This window comes from Pelophylax lessonae, assembly GCF_965119305.1.
Source record: "Pelophylax lessonae genome assembly, chromosome: 1".
NCBI classification, from domain to species: domain Eukaryota; kingdom Metazoa; phylum Chordata; class Amphibia; order Anura; family Ranidae; genus Pelophylax; species Pelophylax lessonae.
In genome coordinates, this window is record NC_138768.1 from 864,407,817 (window position 1) to 864,420,335 (window position 12,519).

General features: G+C 42.9%; 2 protein-coding genes across 2 annotated transcripts in view; one reads left to right on the forward strand and one right to left on the reverse strand.

The window, feature by feature from the left end:
- LOC309550211 (uncharacterized protein) overlaps window positions 1-12,519 on the reverse strand; it is a gene marked incomplete at both ends in the record, with an annotated part of 144,615 nt that overhangs the window by 18,674 nt on the left and 113,422 nt on the right. The gene's annotated exons all lie outside the window — the stretch shown is intronic.
- Window positions 1-12,519, forward strand: part of LOC309544491 (gamma-crystallin-3-like) — a gene marked incomplete at both ends in the record, with an annotated part of 28,950 nt that overhangs the window by 5,583 nt on the left and 10,848 nt on the right. The window contains one exon of the mRNA XM_082243398.1: window positions 1,544-1,786. Coding sequence (XP_082099524.1) covers window positions 1,544-1,786 — 243 coding nt within the window. The remainder of the gene's footprint in view (window positions 1-1,543; window positions 1,787-12,519) is intronic.

Here is a 12,519-nt window from a genome sequence, read left to right on the forward strand (position 1 = left end):
TCCAGCCCAGGACCGGCCTCCTTGCCTTGTCCCCTTCTACCCCTCCTAACTGTCACCCCTCTACTCTGCTCTGATGCCTGCACATCCATTACTCCGCCCACCTCTGTGCAGGCCCCTGCCTGCGCCTGATGGGTACGATCCCGGCTCTCCTTCGGTATGGACATTCGGCTCAGTGTTGCCAGCTGCTTCCCTAGATTCAGGACATGAGCTTCCAGGGAAGCAACGTGCTTACATTTTGCGTATTTGTATTCGCCCTCGATCACATGATTGAGGAACGCATACATATCACAAGATGTACACCCAGTCGCCTCTCCACAGCTGACGGGCATTGTACCTACTAATCTAATCTAATGTGGATTCAGTAATTTAAGTCTATCCTGTGTGGCTGTTTCCTGGCTTCCTAACTCTACATTCTCACCCTCTGGCACTCCGCTACACTCACTTGACACTCAGTTGCACCACACTCACAGTCGCACCACACTCACGATCGCACCACACTCACAGTTGTACAACACACTCAGTCGCACAACACTCAGTCGCACAACACTCACAGTCGCACAACACTCACAGTCGCACCGCCCGGTCAGTCACACAACACTCACAGTCGCACAACACTTACAGTCGCACAACACTCTCAGTCACACAACACTCACAGTTGCACAACACTCACAGTCGCACAACCCGGTCAGTTGCACAACACTCACAGTCGCACAGCCCGGTCAGTCGCCCAGCCCGGTCAGTCGCACAACACTCACAGTCACACAGCCCGGTCAGTCGAACAACACTCACAGTCAAACAGCCCGGTCAGTCGCACAGCCCGGTCAGTCGCTGTCATAGAGCACAGTCACACAACACTCAGTCGTACAGCCAGGTCAGTCGCCCAGAGCAGTCAGTCGCAGTCGCAGAGCGCAGTCAGTTGCAGGCGCAGAGCACAGTCAGTCGCCCTACAGTCTCTAGCTAGTCGCTCTGTTTCCCCCCACCAGCTGCCAAACAGCTGATCGGTCACCTACTCACGTGCTGCTGTTCCGGGTCACCAGCTCACTCCCAGTCCTTCAGTCCCCCTGACCATCCTTCGCTGCCGTTCGGTGGTCCCAGGTGTCACAGGCTTCCCCCCAGGAGGTCTCCCGCACGTCTCCCCCCGCAGCTCCTTCACACACACACACACTCAAAGCGCTGCACACTGCACAAGCTGACTACACACACAGCTTCTGGCTTCCGGTCTCTCCTCTCAGTGCCTCCCCCGCACGTGCGGCTCACAGCGCACCTCCTCCAGGCTCCAAAAAATAAAATATAAAGTCACATGAAAGGTGACCAATTGGGATACAAGAGGTCTAACTCTTCTCCACCCTATTCAAAAATAAAAATATATACAGTATGTATTATCTGACGTTGGGCTTTATCTAACTCTGAGCCTGTGTGTGTCCTTCTGACAGCTTTTAGATATACAGCATATAGAGTATGGAAAATCTATCCAAGAAGTATAAACAAGAATTTGAATTATTTTTGAGGCTCAAAATAAAATTTCTACCCTTTTCTTCCCCAGATCATCTTCTACGAGGACAAGAACTTCCAGGGTCGCTCCCACGAGTCTCACTCTGAAAGCTCTGACCTGTCCTCATTCTTCAGACGCTGCAACTCCATCCGTGTGGAAAGTGGGAACTGGATCCTGTATGAGCTCCCCAACTACAGAGGACACCAGTACTTCCTCCATAGAGGAGAGTATCCTGACTTCCAGCACTGGTTGGGCTACAATGAGTCTATTCGATCTGTGCGTCTGAGCCCCCAGGTAATACAACCTGTGAATGTAAACCTCATTCATGAAACTAGAACTGGGAACATATATCTGTAGTGTTTACTTATCTCTCTCCAAAGCCCTTCATAGAGATAGATTAGCAGAGAGCTGGTCTATTCACAGCACAGCTCTGCAAGTTTCTGCCTTCCTCTGCATATGTGGAGGAGGTGTGCGTACCTTTCCTCCAATCAGCTGTCACACAGTGTATGCCAAGACTCCACACCCAGTCCTGGAACAGGAAGAAAAAATTCTAACGCGACATTTCATTTATAAACAGTGAAGAAAGCAGATGTACAAATACAACTCATGTAGCAAGATTTGTTTAATCTCTGTGCATTATCTGAGGCTGTTCACTTCACTGGGTATATGTGAGGGTTTACATCCACTTAATATAATTTTGTTTTTTGTTTTGTTTATTTGGATATACATATAATAGAGAGTCTTATACATTTGAGTTGAACAGAGAGGACTCTCCTTTGAGAACTTTTTGGATCCTATCTCTACAGTGGACTCTTGTTTTATTCTTATGGAAACTATGGACTATGGTGGTGACAACCCAATGAATTTTATTTTGGAATACATGGATAGTGTTCTTTGGAAAATATTCTGTGGAGCTTTGTTCTATGGAACTTTAGCTATCACAATAGGACCACAGATGGAAGGAGATGTTTGTGTTGGGTTCAAGGACAGCCATGAAGTTGTCAAATTGCACTGAATTCCTCCCTCCTCAATTCAAAACTCTGCTAAAAATGATTGGATTAGTGTTACCTGTATTACTATTGCCATTTGTTGTTACCACTCCTTTTTGTGTTATTATGGTTTACTTTATTTTAACAGCACCAAGGTTCCTTCAGAATCAGGATCTACGAGAAGGAAGACTTCAGAGGTCAGATGATGGAGTTCACTGAGGATTGTCCTCATGTCAATGAGAGATTCCACTACCATGACATCCACTCTGCCCATGTCCATGATGGCTACTGGATGTTCTACGAGGAGCCCAACTACAAAGGACGTCAGTATTACCTGAGACCTGCAGAGTACAGGAGATACACTGACTGGGGAGCCACAAGCCCCAGAATTGGGTCCTTCAGACGTCTCCATCATTTTTACTAAAATGACAGAATCATAACTTATTTTCTTCACAATAAACTTGATTAAAAATGACTTGTGGTTATTATGTTTTTTTTTTTTTTGAAAAATGTTGTTATGTTTAAAGTAGACCTAAACTAATCTGTAAAGTCTCTTCAATTCCCCATTAATGTAATTTCAAAGGTTTTCAATCCTTTTAAATTAAAAGATCTCATTATGCAGTATGTTCCCTCCAGGAAGATCTTTGCTTGTCCATACAACAACAAATGTTTTTCAAATGTATTCTGCATTGTCCCTCCATCACACCCTGTGACATGGTGGAGACTACAAGCAGCTACAAGACACACATTGTACAAGCATTGTCCACCATGGTCACTATCCAGAAGTCCCGAGCAATAATGTGCAGTCAGTGTTGGGGTGAGGGGACATAAACAGGAAGTGGATCTAAGAAGCTGCAGGAAATCAACCGCACTAAGATGTCACAAAGCATTGCAGAAGGGTCAAAAAAATTATTTTATGGAGAAAAAAATGACAACTGGTCATGATACACAGTGCTTTAGAAAACAAAATCTCAATTTATTCGAGTTTAGATTATACTTGAATTATTTATATAATGGAAACATACAAAGTGCAATAACCCATGCCACCAAAAAGTTGTATATCAGACCATCAGGGGTAAAATCCATTTACACTTATGTGTTAGCTTACGAAAAACATTAATTATTGAATAAAAAAATTAAAAATAAAGAATAAAAAAATTACTATATGAAAATAAAGGGTTCTATAAACAAGAAATTAAATTGCAGAGGCAAAAATGCATATTCCAGAAAATAATACAATATACTGTATGAGATTTTAAGTGACTTGGCTTATATATACTTCATCAATTACCTTGTGTCTATAGCTAGATTTAATCTAATAAACAATCTGCTTTGTAAACACTGCTCAAAAAAATTAAAGGAACAATTTTTAATCAGAGTATAGCATCAAGTCAATTAAACTCCTGGGATATTGGTCTGTTCCGTTAAGTAGCAGAGGGGATTGTTAATCAGTTTCAGCAGCTTTGGTGTTAATGAAATTAACAATAGATGCACTAGATGGGCAACAATGTGACAACCTCCAAAACAGGAATGATTTTACAGGTGGAGCCATGTACATTTTTTTACCAACACATCTTTTCTGACTGTTTTTCACTAGTTGTGCATTTGGCTAGGGTTAGTGTCACTACTGGTAGCATGAGGACATACCTGGACTCTATAGAGGTTGCACAGGCAGTTCAACTTCTCCAGGATGGCACATCAATACGTGTCATTGCCAGAAGGTTTGCTGTGTCTCCCAGCACAGTCTCAAGAGATTCCAGGAGACAGACAGTTACTCTAGGAGAGCTGGACAGGGATTTAGAAGGTCCTTAACCTTAGCCATCAGCAGGACTGGTATCTGCTCCTTTGTGAAGGAATAGGATGAGCACTGCCAGAGCCCTACAAAATGACCTCCAGAAGGCCACTGGTGTAAATGTCTCTGACCAAACAATCAGAAAGAGACTTCATGAGGGTGGCCAGAGGGCCTGACATCCTCCACTGGGCCCTGTGCTCCCTGCCTGACATGGTGGAGCTTGATTTGAGTTTGCCATTGAACACCAGAATTGGCAGGTCCGCTACTGGCACCCTGTGCTTTTCACAGATGAGATCAGGTTCACCCTGAGCACATGTGACAGACGTGAAAGGGTCTGGAGAAGCCATGAAGAATGTTATGCTGCCTATAACATCGTTCAGCATGACTGGTTTGGTAGTGCGTCACTGATTGTCTCTATATCCATTGAGGGGCACACAGAGCTCTACAGGCTAGACAATGGCACCCTGACTGCCAGCAGGTATAGGGATAAAATCCTTGGACCCATTGTCAGACCCTACGCTAGTGCTGTGGGCCCTGGGTTCCTGCTGGTGCATGACAATGCCCAGCCTCATGTGGCGAGAGTATGAAGCCAGTTCCTGGAGGATGATGGAATTTATGCCATTGAATGGCCCCCATGCTCTGAGATCTGATGTGTTTTAAAACTGTTCCTTTAATTTTTTTGAGCAGTGTACAGTATCTCACAAAAGTGAGTACATCCCTCATATTTTTGTAAATATTTTATTCTATCTTTTCATGTGACAACACTGAAGAAATGACACTTTGCTACAATGTAAAGTAGTGAGTGTACAGCTTGTATAAAAGTGTAAATTTGCTGTCCCCTCAAAATAACAACACACAGCAATTAATGTCTAAACCGCTAGCAACAATAGTGAGTATACCCCTAAGTGAAAAGGTCCAAATTGGGCCCAAACAGCCATTTTCCCTCCCCGGTGTCACGTGACTCGTTAGTGTTACAAGGTCTCAGGTGTAAATAGGGAGCAGGTGTGTTAAATTTGGTGTTATGGCTCCCACTCCCTCATACTGGTCACTGGAAGTTCAACATGGCACCTCATGGCAAAGCACTCTCTGAGGATCTGAAAAAAAGAATTGTTGCTCTACATAAAGATAGCCTAGGCTATAAAAAGATTGCCAAGACCCTAAAACTGGGCTGCAGCACAGTGGCCAAGACCATACAGCCGTTTACCAGGACAGGTTCCACTCAGAATAGGCCTCGCCATGGTCGACCAAAGAAGTTGAGTGAACGTGCTCAGCGTCATATCCAGAGGTTGTCTTTGGGAAATAGACGTATGAGTGCTGCCAGCATTGCTGTAGAGGTTGAGGGGGTGAGGGTCAGCCTGTCAGTGCTCAGACCATACGCCGCACACTGCATCAAAGCGGTCTGCATGGCTGTCATCCCAGAAGGAAGCCTCTTCTTAAGATGATGCGCAAGAAAGCCCCCAAACAGTTTGCTGAAGACAAGCAGACTAAGGACATGGATTACTGGAACCATGTCCTGTGGTCTGATGAGACCAAGATAAACTTAATTGGTTCAGATGGTCTCAAGTGTGTGTGGCGGCAACCAGGTGAGGAGTACAAAGACAAGTGTGTCTTGCCTACAGTCAAGCATGGTGGTGGGAGTGTCATGGTCTGGGGCTGCATGAGTGCTGCTGACACTGGGGCGCTACAGTTCATTGGGGGAACCATGAATGCCAACATGTACTGTGACATACTGAAGCAGAGCATGATCCCCTCCCTTCAGAGACTGGGCCACAGGGCAGTATTCCAACATGATAACAATCCCAAACACACCTCCAAGACGACCACTGCCTTGCCAAAGAAGCTGAGCGTAAAGGTGATGGACTGGCCAAGCATGTTTCCAGATCTAAACACAAGGTCTTTAACATCCACCGCCTCCGTGATGTCGTCATGGAGGTGTGGAAGAGGACTCCAGTGGCAACCTGTGCAGCTCTGGTGAACTCCATGCCCAGGAGGGTTAAGGCAGTGCTGGAAAATAATGGTGGCCACACAAAATATTGACACTTTGGGCCCAATTTGGACATTTTCTCTTAGGGGTGTGCTCACTTTTGTTGCCAGTGGTTTTAGACATTAATGGCTGTGTGTTGAGTTATTTTGAGGGGACAGCAAATTTACACTGTTATACAAGCTGTACACTCACTACTTTACATTGTAGCAAAGTGTCATTTCTTCAGTGTTGTCACATGAAAAGATGTAATAAAATATTTACAAAAATGTGAGGGGTGTACTCACTTTTGTGAGATACTGTATATATATATATATATATATATATATATATATATATATATATATATATATATATATAGTTTTGTTCTTGAACATTTGCTTACCCTGGCAGAAATGGTAACAATTTGGCATTGATATTGAAAATATGACAGATCATGCCAAAAAACCTGTCTTTTATTTAAGGGAAGTGATCATATCAAGCCATTCATTATCACTTAGTTATCACTTAGTTTTTTGGCTGCTTTTTAAATTAAAATGATAACAGAAAAAAGTTTTAATTTCCTGGAATGTTTGGCCTTGGTACAGACACACAAGGTGACGCATGCAGGCTAGCATGGCTTTTAAAATTGCAATTGGTGTCTGTATATAAATAGTCAATGAGTTTGTTAGCTCTCCTATGGATGCACTGAGCAGGCAAGATACTGAGCAAAGGGGAGCAAAAACTAACTGTCAAAAGACCTGCGTAACAAGGTAATGGACCTTTATAAAGATGGAAAAGGATATAAAAAGATAGCCAGGGGGGCGTGTCTGGACGTCAGCCACACTGGACGCACCTGAAGGGAGCTCCTACTTGTCGGCAAGAAATCCACATCCATCCTCAGCACAGACACTTTTCGGACAAAACAGCACCTCCACAAGACCATCCACACCAAGGGGATTCGACCGGTACCTTCATTTGTCACATCTCGGCATTTCCACCATTGCGGCCTACTCGCGGGTCTGAAGCCTTCACGCTAGTCGTGGCTGGAAGCCGCGGGAATCGGAGACCGCCGTCCGGGGCACGGTAAGACACAAGCCCACATCCTACCTAGGGCTACTTACCACATCCATCGGCTCTCCACCTAGCCAACTCAGCCCGCTGAATAGGAGGAGCTTATAAACATAGCAAAAGATACACCAAAGAAATTCTCCAAGACCTGGGCATGCTGGTTTCACTACAAGACGACACCCCAGTACCAGGCCTTTATGAATAATAATGATGATCAGACACTCCAATAAGTAGGAAAACAGAGGTCTTTCTTTCTAGACCCCAAAGGAATATACAAGGGATTTCTCCCCCCTAAACAAGGGTTGTGAGGAGACACCCTCAACATGGTTCACATAATCTCTGCTATTGTTTTTGCTCTATGTCTGAATTAAATAAAAAGATAACCAAAGCCTTGAATATGCCAATAAGTACTGTTCAGTCATTTATTAAGAAGTGGAAAATTCAGGGATCTCTTGATACCAAGCAAAGATCCGGTTGACCAAGAAATATTGCAGCCACAACTGCCAGAAGAATTGTTCAGAATACAAAGAAAACCCCATAGGTAACCTCCATAGAAACACAGGCTGCTCTGAAAAAAACAAAAAAAAAACTGCGTGTTTGTTTTAACGAGCACAATATGACGACACTTAAATAAAAATGAGCTGCATGGTTGAGTTTCCAGAAAGAAGCCTTTACTGCACCAATGCAAAAAAATAAAAAAAAAACAAAGCCCGGTTACAATATGCCCAACAGCACCTTGGCACGCCTCACAGCTTCTGGCACACTGTAATCTGGAGTGATGACACCTAAATAGAGCTTTATATTCACAATCATAAGCGCTATGTTTGGAGAGAGGTCAACAAGGCCTACGTATAGTGACAAGAACACTATCCTCATTGTGAAGCATGGTGGTGATGTTTTGGGGGTGTGTATGCTCAAGAGGCACAGACAATCTTGTGAAAACTGGTGGCAAGATTAATGCAGAAGGTTTTCAGAAAATACAGACATACAATTTGCATTCTTCTGCGTGAAAGCTGCACATGTGACACTCTGGGACTTTGCAGAATGACAATGACCCTAAGCACAAGGCAAAGTAGAACTTCAGTGGTTAAAGAAGAAAAATGTGAAGGTTCTGGAGTGGCCATCACAGTCTCGTGAGTCGTGACCTTAATATAATCAAGCTCCTCTGGGGAGATCCCAAATATGCGGTTCATGCAAGACATCCAAAGACTGCATCACCTGGAGGCATTTAGCCAAGATGAATGGGACACCCCCTGGGTCCTTTCTTCCTCTCCTCTTTACCTATTTTCTCCTCCCTTCTTTTCCTCTTTTTCTTTACTGCATTTGCAGCATCTCTCCTCTTTTCTAGCTCCTCTCACCTGCGGGCTCGTCTTATTAGTGATTGGCGGTCTTACAGGATGCTACCCAATATGACACCAGACACATCGGATTTCACATTAGATCAGGACCCAACTCATGGGATGGTTGGGTGGATGGTAGTTTATCTCCCTTATCTCTTCAGGACCCTTCGTGTCTCCTCATCACATTAAAGCGCTGCTCTTCCATCCCTCAAATACACTACATTGCCAAAAGTATTGGGACACCTGAAAAACACGAGTATGCCCTGGGACTTTAAATGAGGTTGGGGGTGTGTAAGTTCTAAAGGCACAGGAAATCTTGGGAAAATTGGTGGCAAGATGAATGCAACATGTTATCAGAAAATACTGGCAGACAATTTTCATTCTTCTGCACGAGAGCTGCGCATGGGATGCTCTTGGACGACAATAACCCTAAGCACAAGGCAAAGTAGACCCTCCAGTGGTTACAGCAGAAAAAGATGAAGGTTTTAGAGTGGCCATCACAGTTTCCTGACCTTATCATTATCAAGTTCCTTTAGGGAGATCTCAAATGTGCGGTTCATGCAAGACAACCAAAGACTTTTCATGATCTGGAGGCATTTTGGCAAGACGAATTGGCAGCTATACCACCTAAAAGAAACTGGGGACAACTATTACAAAAGACTGCACGCTGTCATTAATGCTAAGGCGGACAATTCACAGTATTAAGAACAGGGACCATTTCATTTGTTTACTTGTTGCCATGTTTTTTTATGATTGTATCATTGTTTTATGACCTACAGTTACAGAATAAAACTCCCATAAGAAATTAAAGAAATGGGGGTTGCAAAGGCCGGTAAAACTTCTCATCTTAATATTAAAGAAACTAAAAACAAAATTACCAGGATACGCGCTAAGGTTGAAGCTGTCTCACTAGACAGGGTTAAGAAATATGAAATTTTGTGGAAACCATGGGTGGACCAGCTGACTTTGATGAAACATTATTATCCCCTTGACTACCTTATGCCCCCTTGACTACATTATATCCCCCTTGACTCTCCTTATCTTAGGAGATGCCATGTAAGGTCACCTAGATTTTTCCCCTCCCGGGGCCTGCATTTGTCCCCTCTTCCTCTCCTCTGCAGGCTCCCCTTATTAGTGATTGCCCGTCTTACAGCATGCTACCCAATATGATGCCAAGCCAACTCTGATTTTGCGCTAGTTCAGGACCTAACTCATGGGCTGGTAGTTTAACCTCTCCCTTCTGCATTATCATTACCCTTCTTTTTCCTTCATTACATTACAAGATATCTTGTACCCCTCATAACCTATACAATATGGTACCAACCACTGGCTCAGATGCCATGAGGGTTTGGAATTGCATGATCTCGATGGGCACTAGTGACAATTATTAATATTTACATTGTTGTATTGCAGTTGTCAAATGTTTAATTTCACTGTTATCACTTTTGGGCTGTGCCCCTGTCATTTTGATGCGTTATTGTGCATCCTGTTCCTTCTTGCTCTTTTTGGGGTTTATTGCCCTGTGTCTTTATCCTTTGTATGTTTACCTCTTTCTTTAATAAAATATTTGAGCAAGAAATAAAATAAATGGGTTTTGCCTTCTCACTTATGTGTTCTTTAAAAATGGTACATGCTGTACATTAACAATTCTCCAAGGGCATGGAAACTTTTGAGAACAACTGTGGGTGTATATATATATATATATATATATATATATATATATATATATATATATATATATACACAGTGGCTTGCAAAAGTAATTGGCCCCCTTGAACTTTGTGACCTTTTGCCACATTTCAGGCTTCAAACATAAAGATATAAAACTGTATTTTTTTTGTGAAGAATCAACAAGTGGGACACAATCATGAACTGGAACAAAATTTATTGGATATTTCAAACTTTTTTAACAAATAAAAAACTGAAAAATTGGGCGTGCAAAATTATTCAGCCCCTTAAGTTAATACTTTGTAGCGCTACCTTTTGCTGTGATTACAGCTGTAAGTCGCTTGGGGTATGTCTCTATAAGTTTTGCACATCGAGAGACTGAAATTTTTGCCCATTCCTCCTTGCAAAACAGCTCGAGCTCAGTGAGGTTGGATGGAGAGCGTTTGTGAACAGCAGTTTTCAGTTCTTTCCACAGATTCTCGATTGGATTCAGGTCTGGACTTTGACTTGGCCATTCTAACACCTGGATATGTTTATTTGTGAACCATTCCATTGTAGATTTTGCTTTATGTTTTGGATCATTGTCTTGTTGGAGGACAAATCTCCATCCCAGTCTCAGGTCTTTTGCAGACTCCATCAGGTTTTCTTCCAGAATGGTCCTGTATTTGGCTCCATCCATCTTCCCATCAATTTTAACCATCTTCCCTGTCCCTGCTGAAGAAAAGCAGGCCCAAACCATGATGCGGCCACCACCATGTTTGACAGTGGGGATGGTGTGTTCAGGGTGATGAGCTGTGTTGCTTTTACGCCAAACATAAAGTTTTGCATTGTTGCCAAAAAGTTTGATTTTGGTTTCATCTGGCCAGAGCACCTTCTTCCACATGTTTGGTATGTCTCCCAGGTGGCTTGTGGCAAACTTTAAACAACACTTTTTATGGATATCTTTAAGAAATGGCTTTCTTCTTGCCACTCTTCCATAAAGGCCAGATTTGTGCAGTATACGACTGATTGTTGTCCTATGGACAGAGTCTCCCACCTCAGCTGTAGATCTCTGCAGTTCATCCAGAGTGATCATTGGCCTCTTGGCTGCATCTCTGATCAGTCTTCTCCTTGTATGAGCTGAAAGTTTAGAGGGACGGCCAGGTCTTTGTAGATTTGCAGTGGTCTGATACTCCTTCCATTTCAATATTATCGCTTGCATAGTGCTCCTTGGGATGTTTAAAGCTTGGAAAATCTTTTTGTATCCAAATCCAGCTTTAAACTTCTCCACAACAGTATCTGGGACCTGCCTGGTGTGTTCCTTGTTCTTCATGATGCTGTCTGCGCTTTAAACGGACCTCTGAGACTATCACAGTGCAGATGCATTTATACGGAGACTTGATTACACACAGGTGGATTCTATGTATCATCATTAGTCATTTAGGTCAACATTGGATCATTCAGAGATCCTCACTGAACTTCTGGAGAGAGTTTGCTGCACTGAAAGTAAAGGGGCTGAATAATTTTGCACGCCCAATTTTCCAGTTTTTTATTTGTTAAAAAAGTTTGAAATATCCAATAAATTTCGTTCTACTTCATGATTGTGTCCCACTTGTTGTTGATTCTTCACAAAAAATTACAGTTTTATATCTTTATGTTTGAACTCTGAAATGTGGCAAAAGGTCGCAAAGTTCAAGGGGGCCGAATACTTTTGCAAGGCACTGTATATATATATGCATATTTATATAAATATACACACCTGCACACTCAGCCTGTTGGTCTTCTTCAAGACTTAGACACTGGGTTGAAGATTTCTTCCCTCCCAATGAAGCACTTTGAAATTTCCGAACTACGGATCCCAATTCAGGAATACCAAAATCTAGAAAAAGCTGTAAAGACATGTTGTCTCCACTCATGATCGATACTCCAAAGTCCTACATTCTGGATTTGTGTGAACTCTGTGTCCTTTTTAATAATCATTTTCACAGTGACAGAGCTTCACACTATATGAGTTCTAGGTCATGTGTATCAAGCCCGTCTCTTTTCAGGTATGGTCAAGTTTAATTGCTGATTCACCCAGAAAGGTTGAAACAATGGACACCAACCAAAGTTCAACACAGTAAAGGAAAAAAGCCATTCATTCTTCTCACAATGCATACTGTCAGCATGATGTGTAAGCAGTAGAGGGTGTATATAAGGACCAGTTTCATCAAGGCAGTTACTGGTGC